Below are 27,934 nucleotides of genomic sequence, written 5' to 3'. Positions count from 1 at the left end.
TCATAGATACCAAATGTTTAAGTTAATTTAAATCTTTTTTTTAAATTACAAATGACACTCTAGCATTTAAATTCCTACCAATTCAATGCTACGTAGGTAAATGGACCAGTATCTGTGCATTCACCTTTACTTTGGCGCACATCTGCCAACAAGGTTCATACATAATCTTTTTTTGGAAAGTGACGGTATTTAGGAATCTTTGCGATCAATTAATTGTGGCGTTTAATACCATGATTAATTGTGAAAACAAGTAATTGTGACATCCCTAACAACAACACAACAGTGATTGATCAGCGTTAGAAAAGATGAAGCGGCTTCAGTCAGGAAGCTTCGGTTACGTAACAACCACTTCTTTATTGTTCCTCACTTCTGCTGTACAACGACAACATCAACACACACACACACATTCACACACTCACCTACACACTCACACACATTCACACACAGCTCTTAGGAAAATATACAAAAAAAACAAAATATGGCTGTTTGTTTGTACTGACGCCACGAAGCCAGCGACAGCGACGACACAGCGCCGCCGCGATTAAAAAAAACAAGAAGAAAGAAAGAAAAAGAAAGAAATTAGAGACGTCAGAGCGAGGTCAGGTGTCGTTGGTTATTCGTCGTCTTCCTCCTCGTCCTCGTCCTCTTCGTCACTGATCACGTACTTCTTGGCCTTCTTGGTGGTCGTCTCCTCCTCGTCGTCCTCGGCCTTCCTCTTGCCCGACTCCTCCCCCTCCTGCAGCACAGACACACACACAGGAAGCAGAGTCAGTTTCTTTTCTTTTACATCTCTACATTTGCATATTCTTCTACTTACGGATCCCAAAGGAAGTGGAGGAAAATTCAAACACTACAACATTCAACACTTTAGTGTCAGTGACGCTCAGACTCGGTGTAAACCAGTGGTGTAGTCTAATGTTTTGTATTGCAGTGGTTCTCAACCTGGGGTCCGGGGACCCCTAGGGGTCCTTGAGAGATCTGAAGGGGGTCCCCAATTTATTTCTTGAAAATGTACCACTTTTTTCTGGAAGTTTTTATTTTCTTATTTTGAACATTTTTTTACGAGAAATTTTACCACTGTTTTCTAGAAGTTTTTTTTTTTTTTTTTTTTAATTTTACCACTTTTTCTAGATTTTTTAAAAACTTTTTGGTTTTAGAAATTTTACCACTTTTTTCTAGAAAATTTTTACTTTTTTATTTTTAACATTTTTCATGGGATATTTTACCACTTCTTCCTAGAAATGTTTACATTTTTTTGGAGAAATTGGACCACTTTTTCCCAGAAATGTCTCTATAATACTTCCAAAAATTCACGACATTGACCCTAATTTAAAAGTATAAAAAAGTAATGTTCTTCAGTCTCAGAACAAATATTTGTGTATTTGTGGTGTTTACTTCTAAATTTGGTCCAATGGGGGTCCGTGGTCTAATTTGTGTCAATTTAGGGGTCCTTGATGTACAAAAGGTTGAGAAGCACTGTTGTAGTGGGTAAACTGCTTTTTAGGTGGTAAACTGTTCATACTTGTATCACATAGACCGCTGGTTCTCTAACTTTTTTATATCAAGGACCCAAAACTGACACAAATTAGACCACGGACCCCCATTGGACAAAACTTTGAAGCAAACACCAGAAATACACAAACAATCAATGTACATTTAAATTAGGTGTACAATTTTGAAAGATTATAGAGAAATTTCTGGGAGAAAAAAAACGGTACAATTTCTCTAAAAAAGTTGAAACATTTCTAGAAAAAAGTGGTAAAAATTCTCACAAAGAAATAAACAAAAAAGTTTTAATTTTTTTTTAGAGAAAAGTGGTAAAATTTAGCAATTTTTTTTTTTATTTGTTTTTTAATCTGGTATTATTTCTCAGAAAAAGTGGTAAAATTAAAAAAGAAAAAAAAAGTTTACATTTTTTTTTAGAAGAAACTGGTAAAATTTCAGTAAAATTCTAGGAAAATGGTAAAATAAAAATAAAAAAAAGTCAAAAAATAATTTTAAAAAATGGTAAAAGCAAAAATAGTAAATAGTAAAAAGTTGTTTTTTAAAAAAAAATTGAGAATAAACTGGTAAAATTACTCAAGAATTCTAGAGTAAAAAGTAGAACAGAAAAATTGAGAAGAAACTGGTTAAATTCTTCAAAAAAAATTCTAGGAAAAGTGGTAAAATTTAAAAAAGAAAATTTAAAAAGAAAAAAGAAAAGAAAAACATAATTAAAGCAATGATTAAAAAAGTGAAAATATTCTAGGAAAAGTGGTAAAATTGACCCCCTTGAACCCTGTCAACCCTCCCACTTTGAGAACCATTGACATTTACTTTAGTTAGATAGTTTTGTTGTACTGGGTTTACTGAAGTATTTATGTATTTTCAGTGGGTACACTGAGTATCACATAGACTACACCACTGGGCCCATCCCATAATAACACAGTGGCTCAGAGACGTTCTGTGCAGCTTAGTCAGGATTCATCATGTTTACACAGCAACAATCAGGACTTATGTGTGTGTGTGTGTGTGTGTGTGTGTTCCTCTTCCTCACAGGGTGTCCTGTGCTGTTCAGTTCATGTGAGGCCACTGTGGTTATACGTGTGTGTGTGTGTGTGTGTGTGTGTGTGTGTGTGTGTGACGGTGTGCGGCCTCACAGCGCCCCCTGTCTGCTCCACCGCGCCGCTGCAGCAGCTGCAGCTTCACTCACCTCGTCGCTGTCCAGCTTCTTGGCCTTCATCAGCCTCTGAGCCTTGTCTTCGTCGGAGCCTTCGTCGCTGTCGGACGAGTAGATCCTCGCTCGCTCCTCTGTGGCCGCAGAGAGAGAGAGAGAGAGTTAAGTCATTATTATGAACGTAAACATCTGAAAGTGAACAGTGGAATCTAGATAGCAGGGTTTTCCCTGGGTTTTTTTGAGACCAAGGTGGCAAAGGCCTGGGGGGGGGATGAGCAGCGATTTTCCTGAGAACCTAAATTTCCCTCGGAAATATAATGCTGAGGGTCCAATGTGACACATTTTTACATTTGAGAACAGTAAAATCACCAAACATTTTCCCTTTGACTTCAAGTTGACTTATATTGTGACACAGGATGGGTCATAGCTATAAGGAGATATTTCAACTTTTTTTTATTTTTCATATCAACAGACACAAGCAGTAACTTGTTCTAGGTATATTATGACCAACACAATATTTGGTGAATTGGTCTTTCCTGCCACTACACTATTATTATGATATTAACTCTTGATGTGAACTATATCTTATTATTTAACAACTTAAATCACAGTAGAGAATGAAATTCATTTTGTGTTCTACTGTCCTTTATGACTCTATAAGACAAAAACTGTTTTGTAAAGTAGATCCAAATAATGAATCTGTGTGGTTGGACGATGCTGAGAAGCTAAAACATCTTTTTCAGTTGAATATATTTGCATTTTCTTTATTTCTTGAAAAGGCTTGGGCAACGAGACGAAGAGCGATATATAGTTGAGAACTGAAAGTAATCTTAAGTTGTTTATTTATGTGTCACACCTGTGTGGCAGGTAACACCAACAGGAAGGACTGTCTAGTGTCTAGTCTTTGTTTTTTGTATTTGTCATTAAATGTGTCTTGTAATCCCATATGGGATGGAACACAGTGGTGGCATGACACGAAAATAAAAATTAATTAATTAATTCATATACATTATTTGCTGTTGCTTTGGTCATTGTTATTTGTGTGTTTTCTATATGTAAAAACTTAATAAAACTTTGTTTAAAACAAACAAACAAAAAAAACAGAGTTAAAATGTTTCCTATTATTTTGGGGGGATTTTCCAGGATTCCCGGGAGGACGGCGGCTCTTTTGGCCCTTGAATTGAAAAGAGTGTGTGTGTGTGTGTGCTCACCTCTCAGGCCGCCTCCTCCCTTGTACTTGCTCTTGATGGCGGCGAGGCTGATGGCCTCCTCGCCCTCCTCCTCGTCGTCGTAGCGATCCGGCTCCAGGTAGCTGCTGCTCAGACCGCGCTGGTGCTGCTTCTCCCTCATCCGGCGCTGCTGAGACTCTCTACGGATGGAGGCTCGGAGCCGCTCCTCCTCTTTCTGCACACACACACACAGATCATGTTTTAGTCACACTGATAAAACCTGGACTGATGACGATGTGGCCGACTCTCCTTCACCTCCAACACAAACACAAACTCATTCAAACAATCAACAATCGACTGAAAGAAATACATTAAACACTGACACTGCTGCTGCTGTGGGACCGGTCAGTTCAGCTTCAATTTAAAAACCACACTGCAAAAACTCAACATCTTTCCAATAATATTTGTCTCCAGTCAAAAATGTCATTTCTAGTCAAAACTAATCTCATTCTACTTAAAATAAGACTCATCACATCAAAAAGCAGCTTGTTTTTAGACACTTTTTACTTATTTCAAGCAGATTTTCACTTGAAATAAGTAGAAAAATCTGATAGTGGAGCAAGTTTTTCTTTCTTCTTTATTACCAGCACAAAAAACTTGCTTTCACTGGCAGATTTTTCTACTTATTTCAGGTAAAAATGTGTTTTAAACAAGTGAAAATGATCTAAAAATACGTAAATTTTTAGGTGATGAGTCTTATTCTAAGTGTAAAGAGATTAGTTTTGACTAGAAACGAGACATTTTAACAAGAAATAAGACAAATATTCTTGGAAGGATTTGGAGTTTTTACAGTGCAGTGGAATGAGCTTCACCACTGATCAGACCAGTTTAGGAGTTTAGTCTCCAGGTGTGGTGTCTCCTCCTCTGTGTCTCTAACCCTCCTCTCCTCCATGTGCATTAATTTGTTTCCAACAACGAAGCCGGTGAGAAATCAATCCATGGAGCGGTGGATAAGGTTATTTATCATCTACCATGTTACCATGTGTATATCTGTGTAGTCTTATCTGTCATCAACAAGAGATTACGGGTTACGTGTTAGTGCGTTACATTTGTGTGGCGGTGTTGCCATGGAGACGAGAGCTGGGACACCGGGTCGGAGGCTCTGATCTTACAAGGTTGGTTTTCAGCCAAGAGACGCTCCATTCTCCCTGGAACTAGGTAGGCAAGGCAAGGCAATTTTATTTGTATAGCCTGTTTTAACCACCAGTTTGTCTCAAAGGGCTTTACATGGCATCGTAACAACATCCTCTGTCCTTAGACCCTCACATCCACTGAGGAAAAACTCCATGGAAAACCCTTTTAACAGGGAAAACCAGGAGAAACCTCAGGGTGAGCAACAGAGGAGGGATCCCTCACCCAGGACGGACAGACGGGACATAGATGTTGTTACAGACAACTCATAGACCTGAAGCATCTCAGTGCATTTTGGAATGCATTCCATTGTGCTGTCTTCATAGAAAAGTTTTATTTTTCCAAATGTTCTGTTTTATCCCAACATGTATGCAGCAGCTTTTAGGTCATATTTTATGATATTTAAAAGTTGACTTAGAGAAGCTTCCACTACAAAACAAGCTTGAAATATAGACTCGATTTTTTGATTTTAGACAATGATTGAATTTTTTTCGGGACAATTTCGCATTTCGGGGCTTCAATACAAGACGGACATTACATACGAGCAGCATGGAGGTATTTGGATGTTTTTTGGTGTGTCTTTTTGTTACGAAAACAGTTGGTATCCATTTGCAACCGTTATATGGACATGCACTGCTACGCCGAGACCCCCTGTAACTCAGAGAAGCCACAGAGGACTCTGAAACTTCTCCCAGCCCTTAGTCCACATGAGGGGGAGGAGATAATGAGTGACATTTCAATTTTGGGTGAACTATCCCTTTAAGGTGGAAATACTACAGAGTTCCTACTTGTACTTCACTGGTCATCTCGTTCTCAGTATAAAACCACGGAAGAAGAAGAAGCAGCAGCTGATTCATCAGAAAACTAAAACCCTTCACTAATGAGATTTGTCTGAAATCTTTTCTAACTTTGCTGCTGCAGCAAAAACAGCGTTAATATTATAATATTATAACATTATTAATGATATTAATATTATAATCAACACCCTGGACCTGGATACTTCAGTTAAAACCGTTTCTTCTGGGAATAATCTGTTCTTCCAGGGAAATAAAGCTGCTTCTATGGAAACCAAACGACCACGTGGAGCTGGAATTATAATAAACTATAATTAAACTCTGATTAAACGTTTGTATTGGAAACAACAACAACAACAACAACAACAAGTGAGAGGTCACGTGTCATCAACTCGACCGCTGAACGACCTCCTTGTGTAACCGTGTCAGGTTGTGTCTTTATGTAACCCCACATGATGCTTGTCAACATGTTTCTGTCGCCGTGGTAACAGAGGAAACACAAACACAGCAGCACAGACTCACTCAGACAGGAAGTGACGGTTTGTTTTGTTTTGTTTTTTCTCACCTTGATCATCTCGTTACGGTGCGACTCGGGGTCTCGTCCGGCCATCGGGAGGATGCGGATCTTCTGCGTCTTGGAGCAGCGGTCGGCCAGAGACAGAGTCATCTTCCTGTGGGTGGCGCTGTCCGTGGAGTGAGGCCTGGAGGGACCACGCAACGACACAAGTTTAGGTTTAAATACGTATATACATATATTGCATTGAGGTTTGGGAAAACACATACAGAACAAATACAAATTCTATTTTTTTATTGCAAAAAAAGGCTATAAGAATCATCAGTAATAAACCTTTCCGTGAGACAAACCAACCCACTATTTAGTCGACTGAACATTTTGAAATTCAGGGACTTAGTTGATTACATTACAATACAAACCATGTACAAAGCAAAAAATGAACTTCTTCTTCAAGATATCCAGAATTAAAATGTTTAAAATGAAAGATTCCAGTTATAACCTGAGAAGACCACTGTCTTTCTGTTAGAGGGGTTAACATCTGGAATAATTGTCCTGAAAATATTAAATTATGCTGTACTCTAGTCGGCTTTAAAAGACTTTATGAGAACCACATAATTTCTTGTTACAGTATGGAAAATTAAGTTAAATGACTTTGCGTTGTGCACTATTATTATTTTGTTGTGATCAGAAATGTAAGTGAACTGATTAGTTTCAAATGTCTGTGATCTGACCCTTTTGTATTAATGAGTATAATGTTTTAAGGTAAAAGGGGGAGGGGTATATAAGCTTTGGCTTCAACCTACACCCTTTCGCTTATACTATATGCTTGATATATACCTAAATAAATACATTCATTCATTAATTTCCCTCTAAAACAACTCTGTGTGGTAACGTTGTGTTATTATCTCATAGTGTGGTGAATGTGCAGGTCACAACTTGTCCACCAGAGCGTTGTGGAGTTGTTGGATTGTGTATTTGATGAGTTTGATGAGGGAAACCAAGAAATCCCATAATGAGCCTCCGTAGCGTAGCTCTGAGCAGCTCACGGCTCTGCTCCGCCGTTCTAAAAATAGTTTGTTTTTGTTTCCAGATCCTGAGTCTCATATTAGTTTAGAACTATGAATAGATATAAAATATAAACTAGAGAAACTAAGAGCATAAATCTCTTTAGTAAGAGAAGTCAGTCAGCCTAATGAACAATGCCCCAGTTCTCCTAAACCTATGGACAGTCACTCTGCACTACAACAATTTGCACAATAACTTATTTAGTAAAATTTTGTATATATATAGATCTTTATTCTATTCTTTTATATAGTATATGTGTATTTATAGTATATGTGTATACTGCTCTGGGCAATAAAACAGTTCTGATTCTGATTCTAAAAACTAGAGAAACCAAGAGCATAAATAAATCTCTTTGGTAAAAGAAAAGAAAACGAGAAAAAAAAACTGCTTTGTGCTCGTTTTAACCCGGAGCAGCTGCAGCTTTAACCCTCATCACAACTCTACTGTGATGATGATGATGATGATGATGATGAAACTGTATCAGAACCAGTGGTAACGTCCTGTCTCTCTGATTGGACGACGCCGCGGCCGCTGCTGCTGCGTTGAAGCAGCTCTGGCCGGCGCCCGGCTGCTCGCCATGTGGTCTGACAGACAGAACATCCAGCTGGACTTTGGGCCCTAAGAGGCTTAAACAGGTGATCCATCCACAGACTTAGAGGTTGTGAATGAATAGAATAGAAGGCGGCCATTGTTGTTGATTCACTGCAGGGTCGTGTGTGCGTTTATGTGAATAGGACACTAGGATTAAACCGTAACAGGACTGCAAGAAAAGAACATCTTTGAGTGGGACATAGTGTATGACATCTTGCTGAGAGCTGGACATGAAGACCGTTATTATTATTATAACAAAGAGAAAGTGGAAATTAACGTATTAAAAGACATTATTTTCCAAAAAAGTAAACACTGCAAAAACTCAAAATCTTTCCAAGAATATGTGTCTTATTTCTTCTCAAAATGTCTCATTTCTAGTCAAAACTAATCTCTTTCCACTTAAAACAAGACTCATCACCTAAAATGTAACTTGTTTTTAGATCATTTTCACTTGTTTCAAACCAATTTTCACTTGAAATAAGTAGAAAAATCCGCCAGTGAAAGCACGTTTTTTGTGTTTGTAATAAGGAAGAAAAACTTGCTTCACTGTCAGATTTAGTGAAGATATGCTTGAAAGAAGTAAAAAGTGTCTAAAAACAAGCTACTTGTATGTATGTATAATGAGATTTGTTTTGACTAGAAATGACATTTTGACTAGAGATAAGACAAATATTTTTGGTAAGATTTTGAGTTTTTGCAGTGAAGATAGATGGGCATTAGATATTTGGGGTAAACCAAAGCTGCGTTCTTACCGGTACTGTGAAATAAAACAGGTATTTGGCCCAGAAAACTATGTTTTGTAGTTATAATTTGTCTAAAAAGAAAAGATCCCTGGTATACTTGGTCTTCATATTGAGACAGGCAGATATGTCGGCACAGCAGAAGATGATGTGTAATTTATGTGACATCCAAGAGGTGGAGAATGAAATTCATTTTGCGTTCTACTGTCCTTTCTATGACTCTATAAGACAAAAAGTGTTTAGTAAGGTAGATCTAAATAACAAATCTGTGTGGTTAGACGATGCTGAGAAGATAAAACATCTTTTTCAGCTGAATATATTTGCATTTTCTTTATTTCTTGAAAAGGCTTGGGCAACGAGACAAAGAGCGATGTATAGTTGAATACTGAAAGTAATTTGAAATAGTTTATTTATGTGTCACACCTGTGTGGCAGGTAACACACTGCAAAAACTCAATATCTTACCAAGAATATTTGTCTTATTTCTAGTCAAAACAAATCTCATTCTACTTAAAATAAGACTCATCACATTAAAAAGTAGCTTGTTTTTAGACACTTTTTACTTCTTTCAAGCTGATTTTCACTTGAAATAAGTAGAAAAATCTGATAGTGGAGCAAGTTTTTCCTCCTTATTACAAGCACAAAAAACTTGCTTTCACTGGCAGATTTTTCTACTTATTTCAAGTGAAAATTTGTTTGAAACAAGTGAAAATTATCTAAAAACCAGTTAATTTTTAGGTGATGAGTCTTATTTTAAGTGAAAAGAGATTAGTTTTGACTAGAAATGAGACATTTTGACAAGAAATAAGACAAATATTCTTGGGAAGATTTTGAGTTTTTGCAGTGTACCAACAGGAAGGACTGTCTAATTTTTGTATTTGTCATTAAATGTGTCTTGTAATCCCATATGGGATGGCACGAAAATAAACAATTCATTCATTCACACACACACACACACATGGAGGAGGAGTGTGTTACCTGAAGGTGAGCTTGGTCTTGAACACGGCCTGTCCCTGCAGACCGGTTCCCTGGCGGATGAACAGGTGGTTGTGGTCGCCCTGCAGCGGCGCCTTGTACACGTCAAACACCTCGTTGCCCAGGTGGAGAGACATGCTGAGGGACGACGGGGACAGGAAGTCAGACACAGACCGATGCAACACACATTAACACACACAGACACACACACACTGAGGCCTTGTCCACACGGAAACGCAGCTTCCTCCTGTAACGGCTCGGCATTAAACTCTTTACGCAACGGAAAAGGATTTGGTTTATCAAAACAACTGTATATAGTTTTTCTCTCATGTGCTAATAAATAAATCAAATCAACTAGAGCTGCAACAATTCAATCAATGAATCCAACAATAATTGATTATTAAATTAATCATCGACTATTCTGATAATCTAATAACCAGTTTGAGTAGTTTAAGAAAAAAAGTCAAGATTCTCTGATTCCAGCTTCTTCAATGTGAATATTTCTAGTTTCTTTGTTCCTTTATGACAATAAACTGAGTCTCTCTGTGGTTTGTGGACAAAACAAGACATTTGAGACGATTAATCGATAATGAAAATAATCGTTAGTTGCAGCCCTACTATCAAATCAAAACCAAACCTTCTTTGAATAAGAGACACCAGTCTGGTACTGTGAACACAAATACTTGTTTTTAATTTGACTAAAGTTGCCCCGATCCCGGATAAAGCGTTTTTCTTTTCTTTTTTTTCTCCCTTAAAAATAAATTAATTCCAAAAAGGAAAAAGCTCAAACACGACTCTTTTCACTTTGTAAATTAAATAAACATTTCCCTCAACTGAGATATTGAGTCCTTGACCTCAAACATTTAACTTAAAGGGACAACGAGGAGTTTCTATTTGGTTATAAAAAAGTCTCATGTTAATGTGGATGAATCTACGTTACCACTTGTTAATGGGTCCATTTTCGATAAATATATGGTTTTGTCTCTATGGTTATTTTGTTATTATTAGTGGTGGTGGAAATGCTGGGCGAGTCGACCAGCGTTTCTTTACTTTCGGTTTCGTGGCGAGTCATGAGAATAACGCAGCCGAATCTCCGTTTATGGTGGGAACTACGACGGTATGTGATCGTCTTCCAACCTCTGACTTTAATTCTTGATGAATGAAAACATGAGTCTGTCTTGCGCCGGTCAAAGAATTTCACGGTGCGGAGGCTCATAAAGGTAGTGTGAAAACACTTCGCTTTTCCAAAACTCCTCGTTGTCCCTTTAACTTGTTCATTCTGTCAGTTTAAGGCCACAGGTTCCCACTCTGGGATCTGTTTCTAAAAAATACTGTTTTCACCTCCATCTGGAAGAAACACTGAAATGATAAAGGAACGAATGTGGATTCACTGAAACCTGTATCCATGTGGACAAGCTCTAACACACACACACACACACATTAACTAACACACACACACACCTGCCGTCGGACCACTTCACGATCCGAGCGTTGCTCTCCCGGGTTTCGTTTCCCTCCTCGTCTTTCTTCGCCCTCCACCGGATCGTGTTCTCCACCTGCAGCAGACGAAGACACACAATCAGCTTCAGCTTGACACATCAGGAGCTTTATTTTATTATTATCTTTTATTTTTATTCTAATTTAATTTATTTTATATCTGATCAGAGATCTGAGTCGGACCTTCAGCTTGAGCCTGGTCCGACCTTCTTCATCCAACATCTCCTCGTCCTCAAACTCGTCCTCGTAGTACTGAGGGTCGAAGGGTCTGCACACAAACATTAAAACAGAGTCAATAAACCAGTTCAACAGTTTATTAAGCAGACCATGTGTGTGTTTCCATGGCAACCACTGACCTGGGCTCCACCGACAGGAAGTTGGGCAGCTTTACAAAATAAAGGTCCGAGCCCAGGTCTGTGCTGACTTTAGGGATCTCGACTTCGATACGAGTCTCCGGTGCCGGTTCCTCATCGGCGTGTTCCCCCTCCATCCCATCCTCCGTATCCTAGTAACACACACACGGAGAACACACACACGGAGAACACACACACACAGAGAGAAAGAGAGAACATTTGAGAAAACAGAGTCTGACTCAACGAGCCATGATAATAGGGATCGGCTCAGAGGATTAAAGAGGCTCAGAGGAAAGAAGATTTAGGAAAAAGACTGAAAAATGAAAGAAGAAAGAGAGTGAGACAGAAGACAGACTGTAGCCATGTTTCCATCAGCGTGTTTAGATGCATCTAGATGTATTGCATCAGAAAATGATGATGGAAACACTATAATTCGAACTTAAGTCCCCTGATACGCACAAACAAAAATACGCTCACTAGAGCCGGGTTTTGGTTGATTTGAAAGGGATGGAAACAGTTCTGTTGGAATTAAGTGACGTAGCCACTTTCACCCCGACTGCTCCCGTGTTTGCAGACAACATCAGGGTTTCTGCTACATGTAACTGCTTGTGGCGCACGGCCATAGCAAAATAAAAGCCCCCACACCTTCAGAATGATGTTTTTTTTTCTTTTATATGTTAAAACAATGTAAAGCAGGGTTTCCACTACCAGTTACCATTACTTTGCAGCCCTTTCCACTACACAGTTACAACTCTCGACTCGGTTTCGGTGCTTTTCAATCACAGCTGAGTCCTTCATAGTTCCTCCTCAGTAAAAACCAAACTTATCAACCAGCGCATCCAGTGTTTACCATTAATAAACGACTCTGGACAGCTAATTTAAAAAAAAAAAACCTTAAAAATGTAAGACTTTATAAAGTCGTGAAAAGACTTTTGAATACTTTTTAAGCGTCTTAATTTTCCCAAAATTGATTTATCACCTTTAAATAATTTTCAAGACCCCGCGGATACCCTGCAGTGATTCAATCACTTTGGATGGAAACTAGGGATGGGCATTTAGAATAATTTCCTCATCGAGTAACCTAACCTGGTGTTACCCGGGTAACCGATTACTGTAATAAAAAAAAATAAAAAAAAATTACGTCATGTCTGATGGACAGAGCGCAGCCGGTGCATAAATGCTCTTTCTCCGTCAGACAGTCGCATTACTGACACACAGCGTCGTCAGACTAAATATCAGGTGGAGAATAAGAGTAGAGATGGAGTTTAAGATGCACATACGGGGCAGATGTGCATCTTTATGCCGGGGAATACAGGCGCTGCATGCGCTCTGAGCACAGCGCATTGATGCCGCGGCTGCCTCGGAGGAGGAGGAGAGAACTTTTTTTCTTTTCTTTTTTTTTTTAAATCATTAGCGGTGCTTATTTATTAGTCCACTACATGTTGGTGCCTTCGGTCCTCTCTGCCTCGCATCGTTTCAGGAAATAACTGGGAAGGTTTCAGAATGTTTGTAAACTGAAAGCAGACTTGATGACACCTGTCGTCTCCCTCCCGACGGTTTACGCCGAGGGAACCACCACAGATTATTGTAAAAGGTTTGAAAGTCCGAGGCTCGATCCAAAAACGCTTTTACACAGCAGAAAATCACGTTGCTTGATCCGAAACTGTTTAAAAAGCCGAACCATGACATGATGATGTAGTTTGATCTGACACTAGACTGTTGCTCTAACGTGCCGTTTTTTTAATCCTAGGTTAACCGGATAATAAATTCATAACCGGAGAGCAGATTACCTACTCGGGTACCCGGGTACTCAGGTAACCGTGCACATCCCTAATGGAAACATGGCTACTGAGACACAGAGAGAGGACACTCTGTCTCTCTCTGTGTCTCACTATCCTGAGAGAAACTGAGACAGACAGTGAGGCGGTCCCGTACCAGCGGTTGTCCCGGGGTCAGAGGTTTCTCGGCGTCGCTGTCCGATGAGATGTCGTCAGCTTCTCCAAACAGGTCGTCTGCCGCCGTTTTCTTCCCTGAGGATCAAAGACGGAGCTGATGAGCAGGTCTGATCAACGATCAACGATCAATAAAGTTTTATTTGAAGTAAAATAGTATCTGACCCTTCTTGGTTCCCACGTCGCTGTCCGAGTCCGAGTCTGAAGCAGCTTTGGGTTTCTTCTGTCTGAGGAAGTCGTCCTCGCTGTCGCTGCCCTTCGCTGACTCTGAAACATCACACCATGACATCACACCATGACATCACACCATGACATCACACACCATGACATCACACACCATGACATCACACCATGACATCACACGACAGAGGTTATCTCATTATAATTCTTGCAAAGTTTTACATCCACAAATGTGAAACCTCTTTTTTTGTGTTTTTTATGAAAGAACTGGAGTTGTAAATCTATTAAAACTATGAGCCTGTGCTCCCACTTTGATATTTTTAATTCAATTTCATTTTTCTTTGCTCGTGACCTCTGGATTATTTTTATTTCTATTAATTTATGTATCTATTTTCTGTATCATTTATTTGTTTTTCAGTTATTATTAATGTAATGTTTACCCTGTTGTTTCTAGGATTGCTGTCAGTATGTTTTGTAAATGAGTGAAAAAAAAAGCTGAAATAAATACTTTACAATAAGGGTCCCTTAATTAACGTTAGTTAGTACATTATTAAGCATTAATATATAACAGGGATGCAAACGGGTCAGGACCAAAAAAGAGAGGAATTGTCTGGCGGGGGGGGGGGGAATATCACAGAAAGGTCAATTTCCAGTAGTTCAACCCCAACCAAGTATTGAGTGCATATAGATAGACATAGTTTTCAGAAGGCCAACATTTCTAGATTAAAAATGCTTTAAAAAAAAATAAAAACCATTGCAATATTTCAATTTTGGAGATACTGATTTTTAGGTCTTCACTGAATGTTAGTCATAATTATTACTATTAAAATAAACAGAAGAAATAAAGACATGGGATTTAACATCCCATTCAGTGTGTAATGGACATATAGGCCTATATAATGTGTTAGTTTCACTTTAATTGAACACATTCTACATCGCGGAGGCGACGTCTCTCCTTCACCGTAGAAACGGGGCAGAGCTCCGTGGGAGACACCTGCCTGACACAGCAACGGACATGCACGGGGGGGGAAACGGCGGCGCCGTCGCACCGAATGCACGCGGATACGCGCCGCTTTGGGTAACGAGCGCGCACGTCGCGTCTACATTGGAGGTGAATAGGAAGGCTGTTACCAGTGTAATCAGAGACAACCATGAATGAGTTGTCGCACACACTGAGGTGAGCAGCAGCAGAGCGGCCGCACCGTGACCGCGGTCCGCTCCAGCTGTCTGGTGTCTCCATTACGCACCAGCGTCTTGTCAGTCACTTGTCCAAGTTCTCCTTTACTGTTTTTTTTTCGAGACAACACTCATTCTCTCTCTCTCTCTTTTATAGTATAACAATTACAATTGTATAGCGTCCTGCTGATCACCGCGCTGAGGCACTGGCCGGTCTGAGCTGCGTTCATGTGCCGACTTTAAAACTCTCCAGTCAGTGACCTGGTGGCGGCTGTTTTGGTCGTCAGCATTTTATCCACACAGCGACCGTCCACGGCTTAGTGGTGTTTTATTCTAGGGGTCGGTGGTGTTTTATTCTAGGGGTCGGTGGCGGCTGTGAGACAGCAGCGGCTCCACGGTGAGGGGGGGGGGCAGCTTCTGCTCACCTGACTCTGTGCAGCTTCTTCATTAAATCCAAACAAACAGTCCGACACAGCGACGCTCTGCTCCTGTTTGACTCTAAAGTCTCTGTAGCTCATCAGCCCGGAACTCGCCTCATGGATCAGAAGCGACGGCGGCGTTTGGCCTCAGTGTCTCGGACTTCCAGAGCAGCTACAGCAGCGTTGTGACCTCAACCATGGTTGGTGAGAGCAGAAATGTTGTTGTAGGCCTGTGCATATTCTCATTTGTCCAGGTCATAGTATTTCATAGGAGGTTAAATCGAAAGCAACTGGACTTATACTGAGTCTCCACACCAGTTAGTTGGACCAGTCCCAGCCTGGTCAGATGCTACATGAACTGATGAAGCCTCATGGATGAAGGTGAAACGTCTTCCTAGACAAATAACTAAGTCCAGTTGAACCTCCTTTGAAAAAAAAAAAAAAAGTTGTTGGCGGGCTCGTGAATTTTTTTTTGACACGAGTCAAAACGAGCGTTAACTCGCGTATCTCGCGTTTGGTTGCGCGTAAAAGCTCGCGCGGAAAAAAAGCGTTCCTCGTTCCTCAAACACGATGAAATAGACGAAGACGCGAAGGTCCCGTCGCACAAAAAGAATCGCGTGTATTGCGTCGCAAAAAAAAAAGTCGCGTATACCGCGTCTCGCGCCTAATCGCGTCTCGCGCCTAACCGCGTCTTTGCGTCACGGCCTTTTACACCGCGGACGTAACGAATAGGCGGCGCTAGGACAGTAGGGATGGGGAAGCTACGGGACAAAAAGAGAAAGTTTTTACCCATAGGCAGATATATAAATTTTGATTATATTCATCAAAATGAGATGCAGTAGAATGATTCCTTTCATTCTCTACTTGTTTTTTGTTTTGTTTTGTTTTTTGCTGGTGTAGTAGCCCATAATCAATTAATCAATGTTCTTAGCATACGCCACGGGGCGTTCGTGTCATATTTCTCAACTATTTCTTCAGGGTTAAATCCTTTTACCGTAGTTATTGCTCTCGATGTACAGAAGCTACACAGTTGACAGTATCTGCTGTGCCATAGTTGTCCTCATCCAGTTGCGCACCCGCTGCATCGCTGAGAATGTGCACTCACACAGGTCTCAGGTGACAGGATTTCAATTTTGGACGGGCCACAGTAATTTTGGATGGGCCACTACTTAGGAAAAAATAACACTAACATACATAGAGTTGGAAATTATTCCTGAATGACTCGTTCGTGTCTATATTGAAAGCACACATAATTTCTGCTGAGACCTATGGCTGAGACGAGCTTTGACAGCGCGGTGCGCCGCTCTCTCTCCCGTTAAAAGTTAATCTAGCTCACCCAGTGGACCTCTCTCTCTCTCCTCGTCTCTCTCTCTCTCTCCTGTTACTTATGTGTTTAACCAAATGCACGAAAAGCCAAATCAAGTCAGAAATGCGTAGCCCACATCTTTTTAACTCACAGAGATTTATTTTCATAAAGTAATAAAATATCTCGACATTTTGCCGTCATTAACATTGAGACAAAAGGCTGCAGGAATGGAAGAAGAATTCGGCAAATCATCTTATCACGCAAAAAGGCACAACAAACAGGTTTTGCACAATGGTTTGCACAGATAAGTCTTAAAATATGTGCAACACCTTCTCATCACAATCCACGCCATCTACACAGTTACGTTATCAGCGGTTATTAAAACCCAACTCATCAGGACGCAATATTGGACCACCGCTCACATTACACAACAAACCGTTAACAATTAATCCACACTCAAACTGAAGCAACAATAGTGTTAACTGTACTCAACAAGCTGTTATTACAAGGTTTACAACAGATATGACAGACAACCTGGGCCGTGTGTGTGCGTGTATAAAGAAAGAGAGGGAGGGAAGAGAAAGTCTGTAACCTGCTAGCTGTTAGCTACCGTAGCTCAGGCGTCGGTCTCCCGTCAGGTAAAAGCTGCCGTTTATTCCTCAAATGAAGCTCATGCAGTTATTCAGCCTCTCTGGTACAGTTATCCATCACTGCTGTTGAATTAGCCGCTAGACTGCTGGAAGCTAAAACCGAGGGGGCGACTGTTTACAATTCACGAAAGCAACGTGAACGTACGTGCCGCTCACACTCAGTAGAGTGAGGCAGTGAGGCAGCGTAGCCTCAGCCTCCCTCGGCGTACAGAGGCAAAGCACCACACTTGCTGCCTCTCCTCTGAAATACAACGAGACGGCGAGTTGTTTCTACGGCCGCTGCCTGACACATGCTGACACATTTAAACCTACGTAATGACGCAGGTAACCAGTCAAATACGACCGAAAATTCTAAATCTAAATCTAAATTTTCCATTTTATTATTTGTGATTATTTTTATTTTATTTTCTGTGACAATCTAGGGGAAGCTAAGCTTCCCCTAGCCTATTGATAGCGCCGCCTATGGTGTGAACGAACAACATAGAACAGGACCAGACGTGGCGTTGTTTCCTCTTTTCACCTACAGCTCCACTCTCTCTTACTTACACAAACTAGCCTACTGTTATTGTTGAGAGCAGAGAATTGTGGGATTTGTAGTTTTGGACCAATCGCAGGTTGTGCTCTTTCTTTTTTGTAATTTTCCTGGTTCACACATGTCTTTTTTTTTTAGGGGCAAATGCGAGTGAAATGCTCGCCCATGGTGGGCATAAGAAAATTTAAGACCTGTCTAAAAATATTTAAGACTTGAACACAATAATTCAACAAATTTAAGACATTTTAAAGGGATAGTTCAACATTTTGGCAAATTGGCCCATTGCCATAATCGCTATAGTCATAGCAGTAGGTTCATTACCTTTAATTGTAGGTGTAAGCTATTTTCAGTACGGCGGAGCGCAGCAGCTGGCTGCTCAGTCTACGCTATGGAGGCTAATGGAATTTCTTGGTTTCCCTCATTAAACTCATCAAATTCAACATCCCAAAACTCCACAGCGCTTTTGTAGACAAGTTGTGACCTGCACAACCACCACGCTATGAGATAATGACGGAACGATATGAAACGGAGCCGTTTTCGAGGTAAATTTATACAAAACCGCTGATGCGCGTTGCGTTCAGGGACAGTTTTTCAGCAAGCAGTCTCCGTATTTACCCTGTATTTACCTCGAAAACGGCTCCGTTTCGTATCGTTCCGTCATTATCTCATAGCGTGGTGGTTGTGCAGGTCACAACTTGTCTACAAAAGCGCTGTGGAGTTTTGGGATGTTGAATTTGATGAGTTTAATGAGGGAAACCAAGAAATTCCATTAGCCTCCATAGCATAGCTCTGAGCAGCCAGCTGCTGCGCTCCGCCGTACTGAAAATAGCTTACACCTACAATTAAAGGTAATGAACCTACTGCTATGACTATAGCGATTATGGCAATGGGCCAATTTGCCAAAATGTTGAACTATCCCTTTAAGGCCTAAAAGTGTGTAATGGACATACGTATAGCCTATATAATGTGTTAGTTTCACTTAAACTCATTGAGTGCCGCGCTCCTTTCCAAAGTTTTAGTCAAGTGTACCGGCAATTTAGACCATTTTTGACTTTTTATGTAGAGCCACAGTGTATTCTATATTATTGCCACCAACACATACTGTAGCTCAATTGAAAGGTTTAACTTAATGCTTCAAGTGGCCACAAACCGTTTGTTTCTACGTGCCTCTGTTCCTGAGAAAAGTCAAGCTAAACATGGCTGGGTTTCACCAAAATCCCTCCTTTTTTTCTAGAAAAGGAGATAGAGCGTCTTTTATGAAAGGTGCTCTGTTTGTGTCTGTCGCTCTTCTGACACTCGCATTTCTGGATCAAAGGGCTCGTATAAGATAAATATATACAACAGTTGTTGTTCTATTCACAAAACCACCATCGGGGGCGGGGGGGCGCCACTAAACAACAATAACACAGACGCACCGTGCCGTGTCACAGCTTCTCGCCGCGGAGCGTGAGGGTCAGTCGGCCACCGCGGCTCGGGAAGACCGGTCCCGCCGGTGGTCGCGGTCCTTCTGTGGTACGGGTCGGTGACGGCGGTCTGCTTTGGCCCAGAGACCATCAGATTTTACCGCGGGGGGACTTTGGGGAGGACACGGTGTTGCTCCAGCTGAAGACCGGGCGGACTGTCGGCTGAGAGCTTCCTGGTTCAGCTCCGAGCAGCTCGAGCAGCTGGAGCAGCAGCGCAGGTGAGAGCAGAGCAGCTGCGCTGCATCTGCATGCAGAACTCGTTTGCAGAAGCCGAGTTATGATAAAAACTTCCAGATCATGAGCTGTCATGTGACTTTGATCGTCATCTATTTCAGTTCTCCTCGTCGTAGAGTCCCCAAATTTACATATAATGTGTATTAAAGTGTCTATTTTCATAATTTAAAAAAAAAGCAAAAAACGTAAAATTACGTTTTCGGCACTCAACGCATGGGAACGAAAAACGAGAAATTACGTGGTTGGCACTCAATGAGTTAATTGAACACATTCTACATCGCGGAGGCGACGTCTCTCCTTCACCTCTGAAACGGGGCAGAGCTCCGTGGGAGACACCTGCCTGACACAGTAATGTACGTACCGACTGCACGCGGATACGCGCCGCTTTGGGTAACGAGCGCGCACGTCGCGCGTCAACATTGGAGGTCGGCAGTTATCAGTATGATCAGAAACCATGAATGAGTTCGCCTCAGTTTCACGTGATTGTCACTGTCAGCCTGTTAGAAAAACATTTTACTGACCCCAGCTGAGACGCTGAGACGCTGAGACGCTGAGACCCCCCCCCCCTCCCTCAAAACAAAAACTCTTCGGATCTGAATGATTCATACAAGTCACCTAATTGGTCATGAAAAAAGCGAGTTTCGCTTTTCGGCGCGCTGTTTGCATCCCTGATATAAACTAATGTGTTAATTAATGCTGAGTAATGCATACATAACTTTGAGTAGTAAAAGTTAATTAACTGCTTACTAATAGGCTACATTAATTAATGTATTTCCTAATCCTAAGTAATACATAATAATGATTGTTAATATATCTGTAAAAGGTTAATTAATGCTTAATAATGTACTAACTAACATTAATTAAGGGACCCTTATTGTAAAGTGTTACCAATATATAAATTGATTAAAAAAAGAGGAGGAGAGGAAGAGAGAACTGTAAAAAATAAAGAAATAAAATAAAAACAACAGGACGGAGGTGTGAATGAAGGAGCAGGACATGAACAGACCTGACTTCCTGTTCCTCGGCCCCTCGTCGTCAGAGTTCTCTCTCTCTTCGTCGGAGTAACGGCGTTTCTCCTCCTCGTCCTCCGATTGGTCGCTCTTGGCCCCGCCCCCCCACTTCTCGTCGTCTGATTGGTTCTCCCGGCCAGAAGCTTCTCCGTCGGAGTGAGGAGTGGCCGGTCCGGACTGAGGCGACCCGGGCCCGCTGTGCACGCTGCGCTCAACACACACAATATACAATTAGATTATTATGAAACTATTATAAATATTTATTAATAATATAATAATATTATTATTATACAACAATAATATGTATTTGTTCATACATTATTGAAAGTTATTTTTAATTTTACAGTTATTAAGATTATTTACCAACTGTAGATTTAAACCTCAGCTTCGAGCTTACTTGGCTTCGATTTTTTCTCGTAAATTTACGACTTTGTTCTCATAAATTTACGACTTTATCCTTGTAAATGTATGACTTTTTTCTCATATGAAATGTACGACTTTTTCTCGTAAATTTACGACTTTATTCTCGTAAAAGTACAACTTTATTCTCATAATGTTATGACTGTTTTCCTCGTATGAAATGTACGACTTTATTCTCGTAAATTTACAACTTTATTCTCGTAAAAGTACGACTTTATTCTCGTAATGTTATGACTTTTTTCCTCGTATGAAATGCAGGGATGCAAACGGGTCAGGACCAAAAAAGAGAGGAATTTGGGGGGGGGGGGGGGGGGGGGGGGGGGGGTGCTCACCATTAACAAATAAGTACATTACAATATCACGGAAAGGCAATTTCAAGTAGTTCAACCCCAACCAAGTATTGAGTGCATATAGATGGACATAGTTTTCAGAAGGCCAACATTTCTATATTAAAAATGCTTAAAAAAAAACAAACCTTTGCAATATTTCCATTTTGGAGATACTGATTTTTAGGTCTTCACTGAATGTTAGTCATAATTATTACTATTAAAATAAACTGAATAAATAAAGACATGTGATGTTTCATTCAGTGTGTAATGGACATATAGGCCTATATAATGTGTTAGTTTCACTTTAATTGAACACATTCTACATCACGGAGGCGACGTCTTTCCACTCAGGGCTTCCTTCACCTCTGAAACGGGCAGAGCTCCGTGGAGACACCTGCCTGACACAGCAACGTAGGGAACCGTGCATGTCCGCGGTGCACAGCTCCACATGCACGGGGGGGGGGGGGGGGGGGGGGAAACGGCGTCGCCGTCGCACCGACTGCATGCGGACACGCGCCGCTTTAATGAGCGCGCACGTCGCGCGTCTACATTGGAGGTCGGCTGTTAGCAGTATATTCAGAGACAACCATGAATGAGTTCGCCTCAGTTTCACGTGATTGTCACTGTCAGCCTGTTAGAAAAACATTTTACTGACCCCAGCTGAGACGCTGAGACGCTGAGACGCTGAGACCCCCCCCCCCCCCCCCCCCCAAAACAAAAACTCTTCGGATCTGAACGATTCACACATGTCACCTAATTGGTCATGAAAAAAGCGAGTTTCGCTTTTCGGCGCGCTGTTTGCATCCATGGAAATGTACGACTTTATTCTCGTAAATGTACGACTTTATTCTCGTAATGGTATGACTTTTTTCCTCGTATGAAATGTACGACTTTATTCTCGTAAATGTACGACTTTATTCTTGTAGGAAATGTATGACTTTATTCTCGTAGGAAATGTACGACTTTATTCTCGTAAATTTACAACTTTATTCTCGTAAATTTACGACTTTATTCTCGTAGGAAATGTATGACTTTATTCTCGTAATGTTATGACTTTTTTCCTCGTAAAAGTACAACTTTATTCTCATAATGTTATGACTGTTTTCCTCGTATGAAATGTACGACTTTATTCTCGTAAATTTACAACTTTATTCTCGTAAAAGTACGACTTTATTCTCGTAATGTTATGACTTTTTTCCTCGTATGAAATGTACGACTTTATTCTCGTAAATGTACGACTTTATTCTCGTAATGTTATGACTTTTTTCCTCGTATGAAATGTACGACTTTATTCTCGTAAATGTACGACTTTATTCTCGTAGGAAATGTATGACTTTATTCTCGTAGGAAATGTACGACTTTTTTCTCGTAAATTTACAACTTTATTCTCGTAAATTTACGACTTTATTCTCGTAGGAAATGTATGACTTTATTCTCGTAGGAAATGTACAACTTTATTCTCGTAAATTTATGACTTTATTCTCGAAGCCTGTGTTTTGTTTTTTCAATGTGACCCTAATACCACGTCGTAGATTTCTTATCGTCATATTTAATTGCTGTTTACGGCGTAGGGGTCCGTGTGGGTGTGATTCGGTTTCCTCTATCTTTCTTTTTTACAAGGAAGGAACTATCAGAGCGTCAAACTAAGGATTCATTAGTTAGGAACCTTCACTGTCTTTCAAACTCTTGTGAATGTTACATACATGTTTTACATCTATTTTATTAGTTGCTATTGATGTTATTAACCTATTATTATTGTTGCTGCTGCATTAACTTATTATTGTTGTTTTATTTAACTGTTTACCCTCCTATGTGCAGCACTTTGGTCGACTGCTGTCGTTTTAAATGTGCTATACAAATAAATGCTGACTTGACTTGACATTTCTCTTTGTTTTTATTTTTCCATTTTCTATTCAGGGGGTTTGTATTAACCAAATGTGACGAATAATAAATTATAACAAAGTAAATCCTGGTTTTGATTCAGATAAAGTCCAGATGTTGTCGTACCTTCTGTCAGAGCGCACGCTGCCTCTGTCTGAGCGCACGCTGCCTCTCTCGGAGCGCACGCTGCCTCTGTCCGAGCGCACGCTGCCTCTGTCCGAGCGCACGCTGCCTCTGTCGGAGCGCACGCTTCCTCTCTCGGAGCGCACGCTGCCTCTCTCGGAGCGAGGACTTCCTCCTCCCGACATCCCGCTGCCGGCCGGGCTGCCGCCGTCCGACCGGTGTCCACCGCGGCCGCCACCGTCCTCATCGTCCTCGTCCTCGTCCCGGTGCCCGCGCTCCGAGCCGCTGTGCTGCTCGGCGTCAGAGTGATCGCGGTCGCGGTCGTGGTCGCGGTCGCCCTGGTCCGAGTGCATGCTGGCGTCCGACTGGTTCCCCGACCGCTCCGACTGGTTGTCGCTGCCGCTGTGCCGACTGTGCCGACTGTGCTGCTCGTCCTCGCTGTCGTCACCAAACAGCTCCTGATGGCGGAGAAGAAGGGAGAGACGTGAGTTTAGACAAAGTTAAGTAACAAGAACAGCAGCTTTACAACGTTTGTTCTGAGGCTTTAACTCACGACCTCTGACCCCAAGAACCAGCTGGTTGGATTAAAGTTCTGTTATCAAGACAAAAATCTGGTAATACATATTGCATCTTGACTCCTCATCCACTCCTCTACTGTAGTGTAGTGGGTAAGGTGGCCGCTTGTCAACCCCAAGGTCACTGGTTCAAATCCAGGCTGAGCAATCTTGTTATGTGATGTTGAATTCTGCTCTCCTCCCCCACCCTCAATTGGTTACAGGTGGTCGTTAAGAGACTCATTAATTGCTACTGCCACCGTTTGCAGCACATCATCACATTACAATGGCAACATTTATGTCTGTGCTCTCTGTGGCGAAGCGGCAGAGAAAAGGTTTACTGATCATGAGGTCATGTCATTGCTTGACTTATGATTCCAATTTTGTAATTCACTGGAATGGGCATTATACTTTGTTTGAATTCACCAAAAAATAGTCCCAATTCACAGAAAAGTCCTCTACTTACTTGATGTGGCTCATTTCTATTCTATTCTTTTTTTTTTAAGCAGAAGTCAGTGAGCCTCTTATACAGGGATTTATTTTACCCTTCTCTCATTGAATGTAACTATGGTGAAGTGGTTAGACCACTGGGCTGAAGACCTGAAGGTTGCTTATTCAAATCTTGCCTCAACAACAATTATAGTGAATTATTTTCCCAGTCGTCCTCTGTTGACTTCTGATAACTTGCTTCATGTTGAAACTGCTGCTTCTGACTTCTGTGTAAGTCATTCAAGCTTGACTCTCAAGCTTTCTTGGTGTTGACACAGTGTGTTTCCAACAGGTGCAGCTTTGGGCTCGTTAACTTCAGAGTGAGACAGAGTGCAGCTCATCAACAGACAACAGTCTTTGCAACTGTGTGTACACTGTGGCCTAGAGGCAGAGTGAAAGTCTACTGACCATGAGGTTGTGGGTTTGATTCCTACCTCGGTCAAACATTTGTATGGTGATCACTGCTTGCACTATTTGCTAATTCTGCAATAACGTTCAGCTGCTTTCAGCATTCACACGCATTTCCATCAGGAAATGCTACTTTGTCTAGTTCCAATTACAATGGTTAAAAAAAATACTTATGAGAAATAAAAGTTTATCGCATTTAAAAGGGTCTACTTGCATTATTATGAAATATTGGTTAATTTTAAATTGATTTTTTTTTTTAACCCGCTACATTGGCTTGTGGGATATTTTTCCTCACAGATCCGTCCTCAAATCACTTGCAATTAAAAGAGCAAAAAAAAAAGGGAATGCCACGGAATTAAATTGTCCCGTTAATAGGCTAAACATTTTTCTTATAATGGTAGCGCACACTTCAATAAAGGAACCATTAACATTTCAGTCTAAATAAACAATAAAATATTGGCGGATACATTTTTTTAACACAGAACGAGGTTGGTTGGTTTTATCATCACTGAGTTTAAAGTGTTCCCACACTGCTGAGATCAGCTTTCTCTTCGCCGACGCCATCGCTCCGTCTGAAGACACGGCCAACCAGTGGCTGCAGTGCCCGAGGTGCGAGCGGGGGCGGAGCGGTGTGTGTGAGGGGAGGGGGGGTGGGTGTCCGAGTATCCACGCATCCGCGCAGTGACAAGGCGCTCTGAAGCCTGGTTTTGATGCCGCCAAGCGACGACAGTGCGCTCCAGCGCTCGAGCTGTGAGTGGGGGGGCGGATATCCGAGTAGGTGAAATGGTACTCGGTACTCGGATATCGGCTACAGCCCTAAGGGATAGTTCAACATTTTGGCAAATTGGCCAATTGCCATAATCCCTATAGTCATAGCAGTAGGTTTGTTACTTTTAATTGTCGGTGCAAGCTATTTTTAGAACGGCGGAGCAGAGCCGTGAGCTGCTCAGAGCTACGCTACGGAGGCTCATTATGGGATTTCTTGGTTTCCCTCATCAAACTCATCAAATACACAATCCAACAACTCCACAACGCTCTGGTGGACAAGTTGTGACCTGCACATTCACCACACTATGAGATAATAACACAACGTTACCACACAGAGTTGTTTTACTATGAGATTGACCGTTATCTCTAGGCTATTTCTTGACATTATCACCTAATTAACGGCCTGTAAATTAAAGAGTTACCAAACGTTTAACTTTTCATGCACTGTCGGCTCAATTTTTCAAATATCAAAAAGCCGGGTGGTATAGTTGTGGAGGACGGTGTGAAGATGCAGTCACAGTGAATTTAGTGTCAGCTGAGCAAAGATTGTGGGAGGAGAAAAGTTTAATAAGTTTTACAGTTTGATGTGACGGACTAAACGATTTGCACTGGATTTAAATCGTACAAAAGTTTCTAAAGTATCGGAGCGACATTTTGTTGAACGGTGCAAAACTGTAGCAGGTGGTCGGTCTGTTAGGAACACACACAAACAGACACACAGACACATGTACGTACCTTATTCATGCTGGGTTTTCCCGCCTCCTGCCCTTCCTCCTCGTCATCATCATCCCTCTCCCTGTCGCTGCCGCTGCCGCTGCCCGAGGCGTTGCTAGGCGACCGAGGCCTCTCCTGCTCCGAGTCCGAACCGGAACCAGAACCAGAACCAGAACCAGACACTGACAGACACAAACACAGCAGGTTGATGTGGTGGTTGTTAAGTGACAAAGCTCTTTACAGTTGTTCCCTAATTGAAAACAGATGATGTTGATGTTTTTCTAACGAACCACAGTAACTTCTCAGAATCCATTAACACAATTAAATATTCCAGTTGAGTTTAATGTCTGAACTTTCCAAACAGTAAGTCCTGAAGCCGTAGAGACGACAGGATGTGATGTGATGCGAGTTTAGGTTTTATTTTACATTTATATTTCATTTCAACAACTAAAGAAAAACACAGCAAGCTTCCATGTTTTATATTTTTCTGTTTTTCATGTTGAGTTAGGATCTAACGTCTGATAAATGATCTGATGATCTGATGATGATTTGTTTTTGGTCTCATAAAAAAATAACCTTCATTTAACATCAGGTCAGATCAGAAAAACTTTATTTATCTCCAGGAGGAAACTGAAATGTCATAGCAGCAGCTACACAAGCAACAAAACAAAGACTGTTTAAAGAGGAGCAGTGTTGTGCAGGCTGTTATAATTAACAGCCAGCTTCATAATAATAATAATAATAATAATAATGTTATAGTGTCAGAGCTGCATATATCGTTTCTTGTTGATGTGTGTACTTGATTCTACAAGAAAAAGACAGAAATAAACTCGCTAAACTAAACTTAACATTAGAAATGTACAAATACCAGCGTGGAGAGACATAATAAATATTAATATTGAACATAAGATTAACTGTTAAACCATTTTTCTTAAAGTGTTCCCGTCCAAATGCAAACAGTCAATAAGTTACACACTGGATATGTTAACTTCAATAAGATAAGATATTTATTTATCCCACAATGGGGGAACTCCTGTGTTGCCAGCAGCAGTACACACATACACATGTCTAAAAAAAAAATGCAGGAGTATAAAAATAGTATATACAACTGTAAAAATGTACATACAAATACAAATATAATATATAATATGGTTTATTTATATTTTACTGCTGAAACTGGTGTTTATGGGGCCAGGTGGTCAGAAGTAATAGTCCTAATAATAGCCTAATACTAGTAATATAGAAGATGCGTTTTGTTCCTTATGTTAATATAAGTTTGGTTTAGAGTTTATAGAAACATTAAACAGACCCTGACACCAACAGGATGGTTTTATTGATCTGTTTAACTTAATAATAATAAACACAGGTTGTTGTTGGTGTCGTCCATGTTGAACTGACCGTAAATGAAACAAAGATTATTATTATTATTAACCATGCAGACAGAGAGGATTTAACCTGTTAATAACCTCTCGTCAGTTTAAACCAACATTAACTGCGGAATTAAAATAAAAAACACATTTTCCTATCAACAATAAAACGTTAAAACCTCCTGAAGTTACCGCCGCTACTGGTTCATGAAGCTCCGTCCTCTCACAGACTTCAGTTTCACTAAAATCTGCTTCGACTCTTTTATAATAAAGAATAAAAACTAAACTTTACCATAAACAAAGGTTAATTTAATGTTTTTAATCGTTAAATCTTTACCTCTCTGGTCGTTGTCGCTGTCTCCATCGCTGCCGAACAGTTCATCCATGTCCGCCATGTTTTCTCTTCTCTTCCAGA

The 27,934-nt window shown here is 40.8% G+C and overlaps 1 protein-coding gene across 1 annotated transcript; it reads right to left on the bottom strand.

The window, feature by feature from the left end:
• Window positions 1–351: 351 nt before the first annotated feature.
• On the bottom strand, window positions 352–27,934 carry leo1 (LEO1 homolog, Paf1/RNA polymerase II complex component). Its single transcript, XM_083996895.1, has 14 exons — window positions 27,857–27,934; window positions 26,174–26,334; window positions 23,223–23,677; window positions 20,463–20,671; window positions 13,662–13,763; window positions 13,480–13,574; window positions 11,548–11,696; window positions 11,375–11,459; window positions 11,156–11,250; window positions 9,698–9,832; window positions 6,376–6,511; window positions 3,868–4,060; window positions 2,693–2,790; window positions 352–736 (listed from the first exon to the last, which is right to left on the bottom strand). The coding sequence occupies exons 1-14, from the start codon at window positions 27,912–27,914 to the stop codon at window positions 614–616; spliced, it is 2,094 nt and encodes a 697-aa protein (XP_083853021.1). The 5' UTR covers window positions 27,915–27,934; the 3' UTR covers window positions 352–613.

The sequence above is a fragment of the Trachurus trachurus genome (assembly GCF_905171665.1).
Source record: "Trachurus trachurus genome assembly, chromosome: 3".
Taxonomy (NCBI): Eukaryota; Metazoa; Chordata; class Actinopteri; order Carangiformes; family Carangidae; genus Trachurus; species Trachurus trachurus.
Note: the sequence above shows the minus strand (reverse complement) of the source record. Positions and strands in the feature narration are given on the sequence as shown.